General features: G+C 56.6%; 1 protein-coding gene across 1 annotated transcript in view; it reads right to left on the reverse strand.

Annotated features, from left to right (window-relative positions):
- Positions 1-713: 713 nt before the first annotated feature.
- SEC14L5 (SEC14 like lipid binding 5) overlaps positions 714-20,857 on the reverse strand; it is a 39,081-nt gene continuing 18,937 nt past the window's right edge. Inside the window, exons 6-17 of the mRNA XM_064153164.1 lie at positions 19,211-19,339; positions 17,537-17,759; positions 16,044-16,156; positions 11,546-11,735; positions 10,540-10,628; positions 9,242-9,312; positions 7,560-7,731; positions 6,142-6,276; positions 5,423-5,560; positions 3,299-3,544; positions 2,450-2,628; positions 714-1,723 (exon numbers count right to left, since the gene is read on the reverse strand). Coding sequence (XP_064009234.1) covers positions 1,618-1,723; positions 2,450-2,628; positions 3,299-3,544; positions 5,423-5,560; positions 6,142-6,276; positions 7,560-7,731; positions 9,242-9,312; positions 10,540-10,628; positions 11,546-11,735; positions 16,044-16,156; positions 17,537-17,759; positions 19,211-19,339 — 1,791 coding nt within the window. The 3' untranslated portion in view covers positions 714-1,617. The remainder of the gene's footprint in view (positions 1,724-2,449; positions 2,629-3,298; positions 3,545-5,422; positions 5,561-6,141; positions 6,277-7,559; positions 7,732-9,241; positions 9,313-10,539; positions 10,629-11,545; positions 11,736-16,043; positions 16,157-17,536; positions 17,760-19,210; positions 19,340-20,857) is intronic.

The following is a 20,857-nucleotide window of genomic DNA, read 5'->3' on the forward strand; positions in this document are numbered from 1 at the left end:
CAGGGTTTGACAGCTACTGTCCTTTGGTTGCCACCTGAACAAGCCCAGAAGGAACTCTGCTGCCCAAGCTGGTCAGTGGGACACTGCCACACATCTGCTTCTGCAACTGCCAGCAGAGATCATGGACCCAGCTGGTGGCTCTGGGGCGTTAAATGCAGCTTGGAGCTGCACTTCTCTATCTGCAGGGAACCTGCAGGCAGGCAGGGGAGGGACTGTTCAGAAGGGCCTGTGGGGACAGGCCAAGGAGAATGGTTTGGAACTGGAGCAGGGCAGAGTTAGGAGGAAGCTCTGCACAATGAGGGTGGGGAGGGACTGGCACAGGCTGCCCAGGGAAGTGGTTGAGGCCATCCCTGGAGACATTAAGTTTCAAACCTGATGTGGCCCTGTGGAGCCTGCTCTGGTTGGAGGTGTCCCTGCTGCCTGCAGGGCACTTGAACCAGGTGCCCTTGGAAAGTCCCTTCCCAGACACTGGAACCTGTGAGCCCTTTGTAGAGCTCTGCCACTTTCTCACAGCTCCTGAGCTCCAACTCTTGCTTCTTAGTGCTAAGAAACATCCCTTTGGAATCCAAAAAGCTGTGAGGAGAAGGTAAGACCCAGCCCTTATTTCAAACACTCCCCAGGGTACAGCCTTTGCCTTGGTTAGCTTCAAAGCAGCTTCCCTGGGATTGGAGGCCATCAATTATCCTTCTCCAACTCAAAGCTCATCCCATTCATCCCATTAAACGACTGGGTTTAATAAATACTCATTGCTGAAATGATCAATAAGTTAAAAATGCAGTTCTGAGCAGCTGGCGCTGCAGGAGGAGCTTCAGCAGAGGCTTGCTGCTGTGTGTTAAGGTTTTCAAGTTAGCTCAGGTTTCAGAGAAGCAAGTTCGAGAAGGTTGTGCCTTCAGGAGAGAAAATATTGCTTTGCTTAGCCCTTGGGAATTGGATCCAGCCCCTGGGATGAGCTGGGGCAGATCTGCTCATTATTGCTTGTAACCCTGAGGGAGAAGGAAGGAGCAAGCTGCTGCAGGCAGCTCCTCTGCCTGCACTCCCCCCAGATCCACTTTGCCCTCTGTGCCTCAGGGCACACAGTTCCTACCCGTGTCCTGTCGAGAGCTGATGAGGTTTTAGGGTTGAGCTGGAGGTGATTCCTGCAACATCCCAGTTGTAGAAAGGTTCTTTACAGTTGGCTTCCAGTCCCTGCCCCTGAGGTGCTCCCTGGACTGCCTGGTGTGGAGCTGGCAGCCTGGGCAGGTAGAGAAGGGAGAGGAGTTTGCTCCAGGTGAGCAAGCCAGGCCTGCAGACCAGACCAGGTAAGGCAAGATCAGCCTCCTTCAGCCACCACCTGCAGCAATAGCTCTGAGTGGAGCCAGCCCTTTGGAGGTCACATATGGGTTCATGCCACACCAGCACCGTGTGACAGGAGATGGCAGCCCCCAGATGAGTCCTTGGGAACTCTGAGCAGCTCCCCACAGCCTCCCTGTGTCCAAGCAGCTGCTCCCCGCGAGCAGCAGAAGGAGCACCTCGAGGTGAAGCTCCTGGAGGATCTTTGGTTTGGTGCAGAGAGTAGGGCAGGGGGTGGCCAGGAGCTCCCCCCAGCGATTTCTCCTCCCTGCTGGGGTCGTGGCTCTGCTATCTGGAGAGGTGGGAGCTGCTCTGGGACTGGCTGGAGGCTGTGGTGGCTCCACTCAGCTGGGAGAAGCCGCTGGTGCAAGACTCCAGGCTTGACATGGATCCCCTGAGACGGGACAGAGAGATGGCAGTTAGGAGGGAGCTGCTGATGGGCAGCCCCCTGCAGCAGGCACACCAAGGGACACTCCAAGGCTGGCAGAAGAGGCTCAGCTCTGCTCCCAGCAGGTTCACCTTGGTTTCTACAAATCTATGCCCTTCAACGGGTGTGTGCTGGGTCCTGCCCTTGGGGCACAACAACCCCAGGAAGGCTCCAGCCAGGTGGGGATTGGGCTCTGCTCCCAGGGAACAAGTGACAGGACAAGAAAATTATCTCAAGTTGTCACAGGGGAGGTTTAGGTTGGATATGAGAAGAAACTCCTTCCCTGGAAGGATTCTCAAGCCCTGGCCCAGGCTGCCCAGAGAGCTGCCCTGGAGGTATTTTCAAGAGGCAGAGCTGTGGTGCTGAGGGCCATGGCTCAGCCCCCAGCCTTGGTGGAGTTCCAGAATGGTTGGACTAGAGGAGCTCAAAGGCCTTTGCCAACCAAACCAATTCCAGGAAGCACCAATTTCACTGTGGACCTCCAGCCAAGGGCTCCCTTACCCCTTGCAGCACAGTAGGGGATTCCTGGCACAAAATGCCACCACATTTGTGTGCCTCTAAGCTATCAGCAGTGAAATGCACAAGCTGTGGAGGTCACTGGCATCCACCTGGATGTTTAACTCCCCCTCAGACCTCTCCTGTGGCCCCTTCACTGCAAATCACCCAGAAGTGTCCCCCCAGCAGAGCCCCTACCTGAAGTCCTTGGATGCCAGCACTTCATAGTAGTAGATGAGCTTGCACTTGTGACTGGAGCCTTGCAGGGAGGCAAGGACATCATCGACCCTTGGCAGGCTGCTGCTGGAGCAGGGCAGGGGGGCATGCATCTTCCACTGCAGTATGTAGAAGCCAGGCCAGCGAGTCACATGAGAGCCCTGGGAGAGGAGCAGAGGGACACCAACTGACCACCAGCACAGGATGGCTTGGCACAGCCAAGAGAAGTCAAGAAGCCAAGAGAAGCTCCTGTCTGGTGGCGCCCAGGGACAGGACAAGGAAAACCAAATGGAACCCATGAGGTTCCACCTGAAGAGCAGGACAAAGTTGTTTGTTGTGAGGGTGCTGGAGGCCTGGAGCAGGCTGCCCAGAGAGGCTGTGGAGTGTCCTTGTGTGGAGAGCTTCCAAGGCCAGCTGGGCACTGTGCTGCTGGGCAGGCTGCTGTGGGTGCCCTGCTTTGGCAGGGGCTTGGACTGGATGATCTCCAGAGGTCTCTTCCAACCCCACCCTGCTGGGATTCTCCTGAGCTGACTACTCTGGGAAGCACACAGTGTCCAGGGAGCTTACAAGCTTCAGCCACATGCTTTAGTAGTAATAATACAGCAATCATCATCATCATCATCTTTACAGTGACCTTTTCCTGCTGGATTTTTGGATCTTCCTGCAGTGCCTCAGCCTGAAGCAATAGCCTCTGGCACAGGGAATCCAGACCACCACCATCACACCTATGTCTGGGCAGCCCACGACTTCCCGTGCCACCTACCCCTCCCTCTCTCCACCCTAAACCCACTCTGGGGGCTCCAGATGCACTCCAGGCCCCAGAGATCTCACCTGGATGCTCTCCCCCTCCCTGCACACCAGAGGGGACTCCACACGGCTGTAGTCCACCCCCAGCACCCAGCTCTTGTCGATCAGCTGGCAGCTGTCCCCGCCAGCAGAGCTGCTGGGTACTGCGGCCTCTTTGTGACCCGTTTGAGGAGCTCGTTTGGAGTGGAAGAGGCTGAAGACCACATCCCCCTTCAAGATGTCGAAGTCCCAGGTGATGACAGATTCCCCTTCCAGAATCTCCACAACTATCTGCAAAGAGAACAGAGCATGGTGGAAAGAGTCAGGTCTGCAGCCAGCAGGTCCCTGCCCAGGTCTCAAACACGCTTCTCACAGAGTGCCATCAGGGTGGGGTTGGAAGGGAGCTCTGGAGATCATCCAGCCCTGCCCTCTGCCAAAGCAGGGCACCCACAGCAGCCTGCCCAGCAGCACAGTGCCCAGCTGGCCTGGGAAGCTCTCCACACAAGAACACTCCACAGCCTCTCTGGGCAGCCTGCTCCAGGCCTCCAGCACCCTCACAACAAACAACTTTCTCCTCCTGCTCACATGGAACCTCCTGGCTGCCACTTTTTGCCCATTGCCCCTTGTACTGGCCCTGGGCACCACAGAAAAGAGTCTGGCCCCAGCCTCTCGCCCCCCAGAGCTCCTTTATCTCTTGCTGAGCATTGCTCAGATGCCCTCTGGGGCTGCTCTTCTGCAGGCTCTCAGCCTTTGCTTCTCCCAGAGCTGCTCCAGGCCCCTCAGCAGCTTTGCAGCCTCCCCTGCAGTTCTCTGTCTCTCCTGAACTGTGGAGCCCAGACCTGGATCCAGGGCTCCAGCTGTGGCCTCCCTAGAGCAGAGGAGACAGAGAAGAACCTCCCTTGCCCTGCTGCCCACACTCTTCTTTTTGTCCCCCAGGGCACCACTGCCCTTCTTGGTCCCAGGGGCACAATGCTGGCTCCTGGATCTTGTTCCCCAGCGTTCCCAGGTTCTTCTCTGTGGAGCTGCAGGTCTTCCCTCACCTCTCCTGCTGCAGAGGCTGTTCCTCCCCAGCTGCAGGGCTCCTCAGCTCAGCTTTAGGTCTGCATTGGCAAGGAGGCCACAGCCCAGTTCCCACTGCTCAGGCACTCTCCACCTCTCCTCTGTGGCAGAGTTCCCTGCACACCATTTATCAGCTGTAGGAAAACCTCAGCGGGATCCAAGTGGAGCATTCATGACCCAACAAGGAGACACATCTGGACGCATCTAACAGCCCAACTCAGAGTTCCTCATTATCCCTGAAGCTGGGGACCCATATTGACACTCAGCTGCTCCTGTGTTGGACATTCTGGTGCCCTCCATCTGGATGGTTCATCTTGCACCAGCACCACTGCTGCCCTAGCTGTGCCATGCAGAATGGAGGCTGTGTTAGCAACAGGGAAGCTGAGGGAGACTCATGACTCCACAGAAGGAGGAGGAGACTGTATCTCCTACCAGATCAGGCCAGAAGAGACACTGCCTCTCAAACTGCTGTGCTTTCACACTTCCCAAGGAAAGAATGGAGCTGCTGAACCATCTCCTGCTCACACAGTGGGAGACCTTTGTTGTTCTTTGCTGGGCAGGGTGCTGGAGCCTGGAGCAGGCTGCCTAGAGAGGTTGTGGAAACCCCTCCAGGGATGGGGACTCCACCACCTCCCAGGCAGCCTGGGCCAGTCCCTGACCACTCTTCTGGGGAAAAAATATTCCTTCTGTCCAGCCTAATTCTCCCCCAGCACAATTTCAGGCCAGTTCCTGTCCTTCTAACACCTGAGACTAGGGAGCAGAGCCCAATTCCCACCTGGCTGCAGCCTCCTCTCAGGGAGCTGTAGAAAGCAATGAACTCTGCCCTCAGGCTCCTCTTCTCCAGCCTCAACATCCCCAGCTCCCTCAGATGCTCCTCCCCAGCCCTCTTCTCCAGACCCTTCCCCAGCTCTGCTGCCCTTCTCTGGCCCTGCTCCAGCCCCTCAGTGTCCTTATGACTGTGAGAGACCCAAACCTGAGCCCAGGCTTCAAGCTGTGGCCTCCCCAGTGCTGAGCACAGGGGCACAATCCCTGCCTTGCACTGCTGGTGTGCAGGTCAGCTCCTCTTGTCCACCTCAGCAGCTGCTGGAGGCTGCCAGGGCTGAGGTGTACCTCGTGTGGAGCTCCCCTGGGCACAGTGGCAGAATGGTAGATGGTCTCTGTCCACAGGCGGATGTGATCCAAGTTCTGCTCCTCCTCCTCCGTTTGGTACAGCGACTTGGGGACAAGGCCACCTTCTGGGACAGTGCACTGCAAGAGGCAGACAAACAAAAGTCACTCCAGGGACGGCTCCCACCAGCACAGGTTGCTCAAGGCCTCACCCAGCCTGGCCTTCAACACCTCCAAGGAGGTTGTGGAATCACAGAATGATCACATTCTGCGTTTCTGTGATTCACAACCTCCCTGGGCAGCCTGTGCCAGACTCAGCATCCTCCCACTGCAGAACTTCCTCCTCAGCTCCACTCTAACTCTACTCTGCCTCAGCTTCAAACCATTCCCTATTGGCCTGGCTCAGACACCCTCTCTGCAGCCTTCCTGCAGGATCCCTTCAAGTGCTGGAAGGCAGCTTTGAGGTCCCCCTGCAGCTTTCTCTGGTGGGAGCTTTGAGCTGCCCTCCAGTGGTTTAAGCTCATTCTTAGAGCTGGTTTTAACCTGCTTCAGGGCATTGCCACCACGCCAGGGTGAAGTGCTAAATGTACCACGCTCAGCCAGAGCAGGGGCTTCAGCAGCCTTCAGAAGGCAGTGGGGGAAGGGCAGGGGGATGAAGAGGAGGGAACCGAGGGAGGTTGGCCCCTGCAGATGCCGCCTGCAGGGCAAGCAGGGAGCCTCACCATGCATTCTCCTCCCAGGAAGTCTGGAATCACATCTTTGTCCACGTAGTCCACCAGCCCCCCTGGCCCTTGGTAGTTATTGCCACTGTAAATGAGGAACTTCTGCCTGGTGTTGTCGTTGATGAAGGGGCTGACCTGAAAGCAGAGGTGGACAGTAGGACATCGCTGAGGGAACTCAGAGCCACTGCTGACACCACCTTACAATGTCTCCAGCAGCAGTGCAGAGCTTCACAGCCCTCAGCAGGTCCCCAAAGAGAGGGGTGACAAATAGGAGGTGTCCAAGAGCAGCTCACAACCTTTGCTGCCTCAGCTCACCACAGCAGGGAGAAGCCTCCCAAGAAATCCAACAAGCATCTTCTGAAGCAGTGGTTGGATCTGATGAACTCAGAGGTCTCTTCCAGCCAAGTGACTCTCTGCCTCTGTGATCCTGACAGTGCCAGAGGCATCAGCAGGCCCCAGGCAGCACCATTCTGACTGCTATTCTCTGCAGCATCCTCCCAGGGAGGTTCAGATCTCCCTGGTTTGCAGCCACAGAAGCACTGAGTTTGGGCTGCCACTTTGGGCTGCCACTGCTGCAGAAGAACTGCACTGCAGCTCCAACAGCCTGCCCTGGGGTACAGAAGCCCCTAGGGCCCAGAGATCTGCAGGCTTGCTGTGCAGCAATGACAGAGCTCTTTAAGCTAGAAAGGGCCTCCAAGCTCAGCCAGTCCAACCACCAACCCAACCCCACCAGGGCTGCCAAACCCTGGCCCCAAGTGCCATGGCCACACCTTTCTGGAGCACTTCCAGGCATGGGGACTCCACCACCTCCCCGGGCAGCCTGTGACAGTTCCTGACCACTCTGAGGCAGCAAAGAAAATCTCCCTCCCCTCCAACCAAACCCTCCCCTAGCACAATTTCAGGCCAGTTGCTCTCCTTCTGTCACCTGAGACTAGGGAGCAGAGCCCAACTCCCACCTGTCTGCAGCCTCCTCTCAGGAGCTGTAGAGAGCAATGAGCTCTGCTCTCAGCCTCCTCTTCTCCAGGCTGCACACCCCCAGCTCCCTCAGCTGCTCCTCCTCAGCCCTGCTCTCCAGACCCTTCCCCAGTTCTGTTGCCCTTCTCTGGGCCTGCTCCAGCCCCTCAGTGTCCTTCTAGGAGTGAGAGGCTCAGAACTGAACCCAGCACTCAAGCTGTGGCCTCCCCAGTGCTGAGCACAGCAGGACAATCCCTACCCTGCTCCTGCTACCCCACACCATTGCTGATCCAGGCCAGGCTGCTGGTGGCCTCCTTGGCTGCCATGGCCTCTGGATGAGTTCAGCCACAAGACAGATGAAGCCTTCCCCCTTAACTCTTTCAAGAAGCCAGACTGGCAATGCCTGCAGCATTCAGCTCTTTGCACATCTCAAGAGCTGCTCCTGCAGCCCAGCTATCACCCACCAGAGTCCAGAGCACGGGGAAGACCCTGGGGGCTCTCACTATCAGCAGCCTCCCCAGGGTTTCAGGGTAGTTGTCCTCCACAACCTCGATTATCCTGAGCAGGGCCTTGACTCCAGGCCGCCACAGATGCCTCATGTTTAGCCCTTCCAAATCCACCAGGCACGTCCAGGACCTGCAACAAACACACAGGGACAGATCTGTCAGGACCTGCACTGCACAGTGGCTGCTCAGTTGATGGTGCACAGAACCCTTCAGCACCACCTACAAGGGCTCTGGTGAAGCCAGACACTTTGATCAGCACAGAATGGTTTGGGTTGGAAAAGGCTTCCAAGAGCATCCAACCACCAACCCAGCACCCCACCATGGCCACCAAACCCTGGCCCCTGGTGCCATGGCCACACCTTTCTGGCACACCTCCAGGCATGGGGACTCTACCACCTCCTGGACAGGCCCTGACCACTCTGGGGCAGCAAAGAAATTTTTTCTTCTCTCGAACTCCATTGCCTCTCCTTCTGTCACCTGGGACTAGGGAGCAGTGTCCAAACCCTACGTGGCTGCAGCCTCCTCTCAAGGAGCTGTAGAGAGCAATGAGCTCTGCCCTCAACCTCCTCTTCTCCAGCCTCAACACCTCCAGCTCCCTCAGCTGCTCCTCCCCAGCCCTCTTCTCCAGACCCTTCCCCAGCTCTGCTGCCCTTCTCTGGCCCTGCTCCAACCCCTTAGTGTCCTTATGACTGTGAGAGACCCAAACCTGAGCCCAGGCTTCAAGCTGTGGCCTCCCCAGTGCTGAGCACAGGGACACGATCCCTGCACTGCTCCTGCTGCCCACAGCATTACTGATCCAGGCCAGGCTGCTGGTGGCCTTCTGTCACCTAAGACTAGGGAGAAGAACTCAGGCTGAAGCAAGGGAGCTTCCAGAGAAGCCAGACACCCCAACACAAAGACAAGAACATGCTTCTGAGGTAGAAGAGGGTGAAGACTTGCAGAGCTGCAGCTAGAAGTAACTCCAAATCCCATGTGAAATGGGAGTGGAATCTGGCAAACAGTTCCCTGTGTAAACAAAAGAGGATGGGATGGATTTGGATGAAAACTCTCAAGAGAGGAAGAGAAACTTCAGCTGAAGTGGGACAGACAAGGATGTAAGGAGGGACGAGGACTTGGGCTCATGTGAAGCTGTGGAATTTGTCTGCATTTCCATCTGGACTCCAGGAGGTGGAGGGAGACCTTCTGGCTCTCTCCAACACCCTGACAAGAGGATGGAGTAAGGTGGGGTTGGTCTCCTCTCCTAAGGAGCAAGTTACAGGACAAGAGGGAACAGCTTCAAGCTGCCCAGGGGAGGTTTAGGTTGGCCACAAGGAACAATTTCTTCCTCTTGAGGATTGTGAAGGCCTGGCCCAGGCTGCCCAAGGCAGTGGTGGAGTACGCATGCCTGGAGGGGGTTCAAAGCCATGGAGCTATGGTGCTGAGTGCCACGGCTCAGTGGTGGAGTAAGGCTTGGACTGGATGACCTGAAAGGTCTTTTCCCACCTAAGAATCCTGTGGTTCTCCTGTGGACCCCAAGCCCCAGCTCAGCCCAAAGCAGAGCCACGCTGCTGCTCACAGCTCAACCCCACAGGACATCATCCAGAACCTTCCCAGACATTTCTCCTGACCATGCCAGCTGCCAGGGGGCAAAGCAAACTCACGTGATGGGGCGGCCAAATGTGTTGGTGTTCTCCTCACACCTCTTCTGTCCTTCCTCATTAATGGACAGAACCTGCAATCAAAGAGAGGACAGCCAAGGATTAGGCTGGGAAAGCACAACAGGCTGGAGATCTACTTTCAAAGCAGCCAGAAGGACACCAGGTTGGAGACAGGGAACAGTCTGCATCAAAAGGTTGTGCTGAGTAGCCAAGGGACAGAGCCTGGAAAGCTGAGACGAGAGAGAGAGTCTCAAGATCAGAAGTTTGTGGTGAAGCTGCAGGAAAAAGTGCACCATGGAAAGCTGACAGCTTCACTGAGTCCTCAGCAAAGGTCCTCGTGGGCAGTGCCACCAGCAGAAGGGGCATCCTGCACCATGGAGCTGACAGCTTCACTGAGTCACAGAATCACAGAACCTTAGAGGCTGGAAGGGACCTGCAGAGATCATCCAGTCCAAGCCCCCTGCCAAGCAGGATCCCCCAGGGTAGTCTGCACAGGAATGCATCCAGGTGGGTTTGGGAAGCCTCCAGAGAAGGAGACTCCACAACCTCTCTGGGCAGCCTGCTCCAGGCCTCTGTCACCCTCACAGTGAAGAGGTTTCTCCTCACATGGAGCTCAAACCTTCTCTGTTCCAGTTTGCAGCTGCTGCTCCTTGGCTTATTGCTGTGCACCACCCAAAGGAGCTTGGCCCCAGCCACCTGCTCCCCCACCCCTCAGGTGTCTGTACACATGGATCAGATCTCCTCTCAGCCTCTCTTCTCCAGACTAAGCAGCCCCAGGGCTCTCAGTCTCTCTCCACAGGGGAGATGCTCAAGTCCCCCACTCATTCTGCTGGCTCTCTGCTGGACTCTCTCCAGCAGGTCTCTGTCTCTCCCTGAACTGGGGAGCCCCAAACTGGGCACAGTATTGCAGGTGTGGTCTCAGCAGGGCAGAGCAGAGGGGCAGGAGAACCTGCCTAGTCCTGCTGGACACACTTCTCCTGATGCCCCCCAGGATGCCATCTGCTCTCTTGGCCACAAGGGCAAGATGTCCTCATAGGCATCCCCACCAGCACAGGGGGCAGCCTGCGCCATGGAGAGCTGACAGTTTCACTGAGTCTTCAGCAAAAGTCCCTCAGGGCCTCCCCACCAGCTCAAGGCTTACACTCTTGTCTCTGCAGGACACCAGCCAAGCAGTGCTATGCCCAAATGCCCAACTTGGAGCTGCTAGGCTTTGTGTCAGGCAGGCAGATTCCAGCTGTGTTGTGCAAGGCTTCTCAAGGTGCCAAGGAGCTGCTGAGGTGTGCCAAGCAGGCAGCACTCACGTGTCGGAGCAGGGCCTCCTCTCCCAGGGCCTTCACCAGCCCCTTGGTGTCCATCTGGCCCAGGCGCAGGATGTAGAGAGGTCTTCCATCTGCACAGCAAAATATGGCAGGCCTTTAGGGAGGGAGCTGCAGCCTGGCACCTCCAGCACCAGGGAACGGCTTCAAGCTGGAAGGGACCTTCAACATCAGCCAGTGCCAACCCCCCTGCCACGGGCAAGGACACCTCCTGCTAGCACAGGTTGCTCAGGGCCTCATCCAGCCTGGTCTGGAACACCTCCAGGGAGGCTGTGGATCACAGAACCAGACAGTGTGATCACACAACGTGTGATCTACAGCCTCCCTGGGCAATCTGTGCCAGTGGCTCCCCACCCTCACTGCAAGCAATTTCTTCCTCCTCTCCAGTCTTATTCTCCCCTGCTCCAGTTTGAAACCACTGCCCCTTGTCCTACCTCTAGAGCCCAGGCCTCTGCTCAAACAGGGCACCCACAGCAGCTTGCCCAGCAGCACAGAGCCCATCTGGCCTTGGAAGCTCTCCACACAAGGACACTCTACAGCCTGCTCCAGGCCTCCAGCACCCTCACAAACAACTTTCTCCTCCTGCTCAGATGGAACCTCTTGGGTGCCACTTCATGCCCCTTGTCCTGTCCCTGGGCACCACTGAAAGGAGCCCTTTCTCCTTGTCCCCCACCCCTCAGATATTTATGACCATCAACAACCTCCCCTCCCAGGCTGCTCTTCTCCAGCCCAACCAGCCCTAGGGCTCTCAGACCTGTTTGACAAATCTCATACCCAGAGGCTACCTGAGCACAGACACGCTGCCCTGCACCAGCTGTGGCCTGCCTGCTGCATGCAGCGATGCCAACACCATCCCAGCAAGGCAGGGAGGCCACATCCAGGTGCTGAGCTGCACTGGTTACACTGGCAGTGTGCCCAGCACTGCCCCCAGGGCCACTCTTGAGGGACTGCAAACCAGGCTGCAGTGCCAAGGGGAGCGACAGCTGCTAACCTCTGTCCTGGTGGTGCCAGCCTCCCGTGTAGTACTCCTCCAGCAGGGCTGGGGGCCTCCAGGACTGCAGGATGTAATCCACCTGGTACTGCTTGCGCCAGGCCAGCGACTGGCACAGCATCTCCCGAGCCTTCTCCAGGTTGAAGTCGCGAGCCCGCAGGAAGCGCAGGATGTGCTCATCCTTGGGGATCTGGGAGAGAGGAGAGCCCGAGGGGCAGTTATGGAGGGGCTTGGAAAAGCTCATCAACATCAACCACTGCAGCCAGCAACCCAGCACCCCACCATGGTCACCAAACTCTGGCCCCAGGTGCCATGGCCACACCTTTCTGGAACACCTCCAGGCACCTCCACCACCTCCCTGGGCAGCCTGGGACAGGCCCTGACCGCTCTGGTGGCAAAGAATTTTTTCCACCTCTACAACCTAACCCTCCCCTGCCACAATTTCAGGCCAGTTCCTCTCCTCCTATCACCTGAGCCTAGGGAGCAGAGCCCAAACTCTACCTGGCTGCAGCCTCCTCTCAGGGAGCTGTAGAGAGCAATGAGCTCTGCCCTCAGCCTCCTCTTCTCCAGCCTCAACACCCCCAGCTCCCTCAGCTGCTCCTCCCCAGCCCTCTTCTCCAGACCCTTCCCCAGCTCTGCTGCCCTTCTCTGGCCCTGCTGCAGCTCCTCAGTGTCCTTGTGGGAGTGAGGGGAACAAAACTGACCCCAGCACTCCAGCTGTAGCCTCACCAGCATCCAGTACAGAGGCATAATCCCTGCCCTGCTCCTGCTGCCCACACACTGTTGCTGATCCAGGCCACGCTGCTGGTGACCTTTTTGCCCACCTGGGCACACCTTGGCTCATCTTCAGCTGCTGCCAACAAGCACCCCCAGGCCCTTTACTGCTGGGCACTTCCTAGCCACTCTGCCCCCAGCCTAGAGCCTTCATGGAGTTGTTGTGCCCCAAGAGCTGGACCCAGCACTTGGCCTTGCTGAATCACTGCCAGGGCACCACTGAACCATGGCCCTCAGCACCACAGCTCCATGGCTTTGTATCTAGACATGGGGACTTCACCACTGCCTTGGACAGCCTCAGCCAGGGCTTGACAGCCCTTTTGGGGACAAAATTGTTCCTCATGGCTAACATAAAGCTCCCCTGGAGCAACCTGAAGTCTTCTTATGTCTCTTTGCCTCTTCCTTGGGAGAAAAGGGATTAACAGCAGACCCAGTGGAGTCCATGAAGGTGCTAATTTGACCCAAATGTTGTTATTTACAACCTCCTCTGGATTCCAGCTGCAGATTTCTCAGTTTTTTCACCCCACAGTGCCTGCCTTCATTTGCCACATTGAGCTTCCATTGCCCTGTGGTGCAGGGATGGGGTCTGGAGTGTCCCAGCCCTGATGCAGCACAGAGCAGCTTTGTGCTTGGAGTCAAAGCTCTTTTGTTTACTCACAAAAACAAAAAGCAATGGGCAGTGTCAGGCTGGGAGCAAACCCAGCTTCACAAAGCTGATATCAAGATGCAAGAGGTGCTAAGAATTGATTTCACCTACAGAGCGCAGCAGGGGCAGGGGGCAGACAGCCAAAAGCCACAGCAAGATGCTGCTGAGGAGGAGCTGGGAGACAGACACTGCAAGTGGAATGGCACAGAAAGCAAAACCTCCCCAAAGCAAGGCTCAGAGCTGTCTAAAACTGCACTACTGCAGCAAGATCAAAGGCAGGAGAACCTCCCCTGTGGAGACAGGCTGGGAGAGTTGAGGCTGTTGAGCATGGAGAAGAGAAGGCTCCAGGGAGACCTCAGAGCAGCCTTCCAGTGCCTGAAGGGGCTCCAGGAGACCTTTGCAGGGACTTTGGACAAGGACTGGGAGTGACCTGGCCTTGAACACTTCCAGGGAGGTTGTGGATCACATCAATCACATTCTGTGATCCTCAACCTCCCTGGGCAACCTGTGCCAGTCTCTCCCCACCTTCCCTGTAAAGAATTTTTCTCTAACATCCAGCCCAACACTTCTGATCCTGTGCTGTCACCTTTACCCTCCACAGCCCCTGACTAGGAAAGGGAGTGGGTGGAAAAAAGCCCCCACAAGCCATGGAACAAACCAACTTCAGGTTGAGCTTCTGCGCCCTGGCCCCACAGACCCTGCAGATAAAGCCTCACTGCCTTGCTCTCACCTAGAGCTCATTCTCAGCTGGACACCCAACAGTTGAGCTGTCTCCTGGGGCACAGAAGTGCCCAGGGTTCGGGTGCCCAGGGTTTGGGTGCCCAGGCCACTTCCACCCTGCCAAACCTCAGGGCCCACATTTAGGAGCATTCCCTGCTGAGCTGGGAAGCCAGCCCCAGCCCTTCACACTTCCAGCTTGCAGGCTGGGTTGTAGGCAGTGCTTTGAGTGGTTCTTTGCTCCACCAGCTGCAGATCCATCCTGGGAGCCTCTACCTGCATCTAGCAGCCACCAGGCTCTTGGATATGGACTTCTTGTTGATGCTGCTCAAGAGCAGTGGCTTTGGACAGCTGTGGTGGATGTTTGGGTTATGAATTTGGGAGCTCTTAGCAGCAGGTTTTAGTCTCTGGAGCTTGTCAGCTGCTAGGAGACTTTCACAGCACCTCAGCCAATCCTGTTCTTCAGCCTAAACTCTTCTGGGAGCTCTTTCTCCATCCACAGTCGCAGGTACCCACAAAGCTCACACAGACACTGACACAGAAGGGGACTTCTCTGGGAGGAGCAAAGGCTGAGAGCCTGCAGAAGAGCAGTCCCAGAGGAGAGCTGAGCAATGCTCAGCAAGAGCTAAAGGAGCTGTGGGGAGCAAGAGGCTGGGGCCAGGCTCATTTCAGTGGTGCCCAGGGACAGGACAAGGGGCAATGGGCACAAAGTGGCAGCCAGGAGGTTGCATCTGAGCAGGAGGGGAAAGCTGTTTTGTTGTGAGGGTGCTGGAGGCCTGGAGCAGGCTGCCCAGAGAGGCTGTGGAGTGTCCTTGTGTGGAGAGCTTCCAAGGGCCCCTGGGCACTGTGCTGCTGGGCAAGCTGCTGTGGGTGCCCTGCTTGAGCAGAGGGTTGGGCTGGGTGATCTCCAGAGGTCCCTTCAACCTCCACCATTCTTCACAAGCTCAGTGACAACAGAACTCCAGCACCAAATCTTGCTTACATTTGATCCCTACATGAATTTTTGCAAGAAAACTCTCCAGAAGAACTCTACAGGTGATGGTGAACTCCTCCTGCTCAGCTGAGCCAGAGCCTCTCTCAGCTCTGAAGCAGCTCCAGTGAAGCCATGCACCAAGCCCTGCCAGAGCTCCTTGCCAACAGCAGCCCCCTTGAGAAGAGCCAGTTAGAGTAGCTCAGACCTTGCAAAGCCCACACCTGTGGAGCACCTCCCAAGCCACTCAGTGCCACTGCCTGCCCCCCTGGAGTGACCTTCTACAACGTGGAATCATCTCCCAAGCCAGGAAGGTCTTCCTGTTGCAGCCCTCCCTGGGGGAGCTCTTCCAGCCACATTTCTCCTGTTTCCCCTCTTCCCCAGCACTCTTTTTCTGCTTAGCCTGCCCAGTGACTGTCTGGTGCTATCCTGGGTCCTTCCTTGCTTCCTTCCCACCCAGTCTCTCTCCATCAGGAACTCCTGAGGTGTTCAGCTTGCCCTAGGTGTTCTCCTTCCTTAGCCACACACCACTTACCCTCTTGGTCTGCTCTAGAGACTCCCTTTGAAACAGGACAAGCCCAGGAGGAACCACAGATTGTATTGGGCTGCGAGGGACCCTGCAAGGGCATCTTGCAGGCAGCAGGAACACCTCCAAACACAGCAGGCTGCCCAGGGCCATATCCAGCATGATCTTGAATGTCTCCAGGGATGGCCTCAACCACCTCCCTGGGCAGCCTGTGCCAAATCTCTCACCACCTTCACTGTGCATAACTTCCTTCTGGTGCCCAACCTGACTGCCCTGCTCCAGTTCCAAACCATTGCCCTCAGCCTGTCCCCACAGGCCTTTCTGAACAGCCCTTCCTCGGCCTGCCTGCAGCCCCTTCAGATACTGAAATGCAGCTCTAAGGTCTCAGTGGAGCCTTCTCCAGGCTGAACAGCCCCAACCCTCCCAGTCTGTCCCCACAGCAGAGCTTCTCCAGCCTCTGATCATCTTTGTGGCCTCCTCTGCACCCTCTCCAGTAGCTCTATGGCCTCATGCAGGGGGCCCATAGCCAGACACAGCCCTGCAGGTGCTGGCTCATGATGAACGTGTCCCCCACACTCCCAGGTCCTTCTCCAGCAGGTCCCTCCTCACTTGTCCTGCTGCAAGAGGTTGTTCCTCCCTAGGTGCAGGACCTACACTTGCCCTGCTTGAACATCATGAGCTTCCTCCCACTCAGCTCTCAGCCTGGCCAGTCTCCACTTCTGCCTTTCATCTCCCCTTGGCAGAACAGCTGAGGCTCAATACACCAAGTGTCTGTGACCCCAAGTCTGATGGCACAGCAGTCATGAGGAGTACCCAGGAGTCCGAGCAGGGGGCTGATGGCACAGCAGCCCAGAGGGGTGCCCACCTTGCCTTTGTGAGTCTCCTGCAGCCACTGGCGCAGGCGGATCAGGCAGCTCTCCTGCATGGGGCTCAGCTGGCCCAGGTAGCGCTCGATGTAGTCAGCATCCAGCTTGTCAGCTGCAAAGGGCAGGCAAAAGAGAGAAGAGGTCAGAGGGCACTTGGCAGAGGCCAGAGGGACATCTGCAGCTCTTTGTACTCATCAGGTTCCTCAGGACTGGGAGTGGTGGAGTGCAGGAGCCCTCCTGTTAGCTGCCTGAGGGGAGTGAGGTTGTGCTGGTGATCAGGGCAGGAGGCCACAGCCAGCACAGAAGGGATCAAAGCTGTGTCCTTAATATTTCCTTCAAGCCTCAGATGCTCCAGTAAAAGAAGTACCAAGTCCTGTGGAGCTCAATTCATTGACCAGACCAAGCCCTGGGCACTGAAATCCCTTCAGCCCCCTGGTCCTACAGACCTCCCCCACAATTCCCATCACAAGAGGCTAAGAAAGCAACTCCTGGGAAACTGAGATCAGAGACTCATGGAACTGGTTGGCTTGGAAAAGCTCTCTGCAAGGGCATTCAACCACCAACCCAGCATCACCATGGCCACCAAACCCTGGCCCCAAGTGCCATGGCCACACCCTTCTTGAGCACCTCCAGGGATGAGGACTCCACCACCTCTCTGGGCAGCCTGTGCCAGGCCCTGATCACTCTGGCAGCAAAGAAAATTCTCCTCCTCTCCAACCTAACCTGGGCACCCCCTGGCTCATCTTCATCTGCTCTCACCCAGCACCCCCAGGTCATGTTCTGCCAGGCACTTTCCAGCCACTCTGCCCCAAGCCTGGAGCCTTCCTGGGGTTGCTGTGCCCCAAAAGCAGGACCCAGCACTTGGCCTTGTTGAACCTCAGCCCATGGCTGCAGCCTCACCAGAGCCCTCTGCACAGCCTCCCTATCCTGCAGCAGATCAATACTGCCACCTAATTTGGTGTCATCTGCAAACTGCCTGAAAGTGCCTCAATGCTCTCTCAGAGATCATGCAGACACTGAAGAGGACTGGGCAGAGAGATCCCAAGGCAAAGAAGCTACCAGAGAAGGTTTGGTAAGGGCAGAGCCATTGGCAGCTGTGAACTCCAAGCTCTTGCCCTAGTTGCAGTCACCAAGGAGGTGCTGCCTCTCCTGCTGAGAATGACAACTCCCACTCCAATTCACTGCCAGACACCTTCAGCTTCTCCAGTTTAAGGTATAAATTCCCTTGAAGCTGAGATCAAACCCAAGGAGTTTTTATTCTAAGCTGCCTGCAGAGTTCTCATTAGCTTCAGTTAGAGCAGAAAAACCCCAAAATTCCATTGTTTGTGTTTTCCCTTGAGGAAGGAAAACAAAACCACCTCCCTCCTCCTCGAACAACCCAGAAGGAAAAAGCTCATGGCAAATAAAAAGTGAAGCAAAACTGCAGTCATTAGGCAGTGCCACCAAAGTCTTGGTGACTGCCAGCAGCTGCCACTGCCCGGCCTGGCCATACCATCAGGGCTGACAGCGTCAGCCGCAGGGCAGCAGCTGCCACTTTGCTCTTTGGTGCTTCCACGAGCCCCGGACTCGACTGCTTCAGCAGCAGGATGGTGTCCAGCAGCCTGGGTTTGCTCCTTCTCCTGCCCAGCGCTGACTGGGGGAGGCGTCCAGCGCGGGATGAAGGTGATCCCCTGGGAGATCAGCTCCTTCAGGTAGTGCTCGATCACTTCCTTGCCCTGAGGGGGGGAAAACTGCCATTAGGAGAGAGCAACTCCATGTGCCGAGGTGCAGGAGCGCTCTGCTCGGGACAGAAGGCGATGCTCAGAGAGAAACAGAAGGGGGAGGGTTGTCCTCTTCCCCCTGCATGCCCTTGCTGGAGGAGCTGCTCCGCAGAAGCATCGCACAGCCACTGGGCAAGCGAAGGCCACAGATGGGGACGCAGCTGCCCCAAGAGTCAGAGGGACTCAGAACCTCTCGGCTTGGCAGAGCCCTTTCAGCTCACCCAGTCCAGCCATTCCCTAAACTCTACCCAGGCTGGGGCTGAGCCATGGCCCTCAGCACCACAGCTCTGCCTCCTGGAAACCCCTCCAGGGATGGGCATTCAACCACCTCCCTGGGCAGCCTGGGCCAGGGTTTGAGAAACCTTTCCAGTGAAGAAGTTTCTCCTCATCACAGAATGTTAGGGGCTGGAAGGGACCTTGAAAGATCATCGACTCCAACCCCCCTGCCAGAGCAGGTCACACAGGAACACAACCAGAGTGTCTCCAGAGAAGGAGACTCCACAACCTCTGTGGGCAGCTCCAGGGCTCCAGCACCCTCACAGTAAAATGTTTTCTCTTATGTTTTGCTAAACCTCCCTGGTGCAGCCTGAGGCCACTCCCTCCCACCCTTGTCACCTGTTAGCAGGGAGCAGAGACCAACCCCCACTTTTGGAACATTTTTCTCCATCCTCTTGTTCCCAAACCATCCCTGAGCTGCCCAGGGAGCTGGGCACCACCAAAGGGAGTCACAGAACGGGTTGGAAGGGACTTTAAGGATCACCCAGTGCCAAACCCCTGCCATGGGCAGGGACAGCTCCCACCAGCACATGTTGCTCAAGCCCTCATCCAGCCTGGCCTTCAACACGTCCAGGGAGGTTGTGGATCACAGAATCACATGATCACAGATCTATGATCACATTCTGTGATTCTGTGATCCACAACCTCCCTGGGCAGCCTGTGCCAGTCTCTCCCCACCCTCACTGCAAATAATTTCTTTCTCCTCTCCACTCTGTCTCCCCTCTCCCAGCTCAAAGCCATTGTCCCTCAGCCTGGCACTCCCAGCCCTTGTCCAAAGTCCCTTCCCAGCTCTCCTGCAGCCCCTTCAGGTACTGGAAGGCTGCTCTGAGGTCTCTGCCCAAGCCACTGCTGCTGATTTCCCCCCAAAACAGTGTCCTCAGTGTCTGAGGAGCCTGGCACCCACGGCACCCAGTGCTCTCACCCTCTGGCACAGCCTCTGGCACAGGCTGCTCCCTGCCCTGCAGCCTCCTGCGCCTGTGCTCACTGCTCACAGCCTCTTGCTTTGTTTGCCCTGCTGAGGGACTGCAGAGATGAAGCAAAGCAGTAAATGCTTCCTGGGGCTGTGTTGCAGAGAAGAGAGTGGCAGGGGCTGGCTGGGGGGTGTGTGGCAGAGGAGGTGCCCACCTTACCCTTTTGATGTTGGAGGTGTACTGCTTCATGGCGATCTTCTCCACGGTGCTCTCAAAGCCGAAGAAGGATTTGATGTCCAGAGATGCAGACTGCTCAAAGCAGGTCCACTCCTCATTCTCAGGGTGAACCTAAGCCCAAAGGCACACAGAGAGTTGGGATGGCAGCAAAGAGCTCTCAGGGTGGCAGGCTCCTTGGCCCCTGCCACCAAAGTGGCTACTGAAGAGTGAGGGGGCAGAGGCAGGGATAACTCCCATTGGCCCAGGTTGCTTAGGGCCTCATCCAGCCTGGCCCTGAACACCTCCAGCAAGGTTGTGGATAACAGAATCACAGAATGTGGCAACCAGTTGCAGAGGCTCCACAGAGATAACTGTTTGGGCTGGGAAAGCTCTCCAAGAGCATTCAGTCCAACCATCAACCCAGAACCACCACGGCCACCAAACCCTGGCCCCAGACTGCAAGCTGGGAGCTGTCTGAGTGCCCCTAGCTCCCCTTATAAGACATCAGAGGCCTGCAGGAGCAGGGTGGTGCTGCTCCAGGTTGCTTCAGAACACACTACCTATATATATATGTAAAGAGAAGATGAGAAGAAAGCTGCTTCCTGTGCACCCTGGCAGGGAAAAAGGAACTGGTAAAAATAGAGCTGGGAAGCATCTTGAGGATGCAGCCAGGCAGCTCCCACCCTGCTCCAGGAAGAGCACTTCCCTCAGAGCCCAGCTGTTGAGGTTTCCTTCCGAAGAACAAGAGCTGGAAGGCAGCAGAGCCAAAAATCAGCAAGGGGAACAACATCTAAGAGGCTGCAGAGCTGCCCCAGGAGCCTCTCCCAGCTGTGGCACCTTTCACCGTGATGCACTTTGATTTCTTGGAGTCTTTATGAAGCCTCCCAGACCCTGCTTTGCAACTCTTTCTCTTGCTTGAAAATGGAGCTACTCACAGTTTACTCACTGCCCCCCCCTAAGCTAAGCTGCTGCTCTGCTGCCAGAAGGACAAGCAGAGTAACAGAATCTGTACTTTGGTGGAGGGAACACAAAGCAGATGGCTTCTAGAAACAGCTGAAGCTGTCACAGAGAATCACAGGGATTGGAAGGGACCTCCAGAGACTCGTGGAGTGGTTTGGGTGGGAAGAGACCTTCAAGATCATCCAGCTCCAACTCCCTGCCATGGGCAGTGACACCTTCCAAGAGCACAAGTTGCTCAAGCCCTCATCCAGCATGGCCTTCAACACTTCCAAGGAGGTGGATCATAGATCACATTCTGTGATCCACAACCTCCCTGGGCAACCTATGCCAGTCTCTCCCCACCCTCACTGCAAACAATTTCTTCCCCATATCCATTCTCAGTCTCCCTTTTCCCAGCTCAAAGCCATTGTCCCTTGTCCTGTCCCTCTCAGCCCTTGTCCAAAGTCCCTCCCCAGCTCTCCTGGAGACAATTCAGGCACTAGAAGGCTGCTCTGAGATCTCCCTGGAGCTTTCTTTTCTCCAGGATGAGCAGCCCCAACTCTCCCAGACTGTCTCCCAGCCTTGTGATCACCTTTGTGGCCTTCTCTGCCCCCTCTCCAGCAGCTTCAGGTCCTTCTTGTGCTGGAGGCACCAGATCTGGAGGCAGTGCTGCAGGTGGGGTCTCATGAAATCACGGAGTCCAACCCCCCT

This window comes from Pogoniulus pusillus, chromosome 13 (assembly GCF_015220805.1).
Source record: "Pogoniulus pusillus isolate bPogPus1 chromosome 13, bPogPus1.pri, whole genome shotgun sequence".
In the NCBI taxonomy this organism is placed as follows: Eukaryota; Metazoa; Chordata; class Aves; order Piciformes; family Lybiidae; genus Pogoniulus; species Pogoniulus pusillus.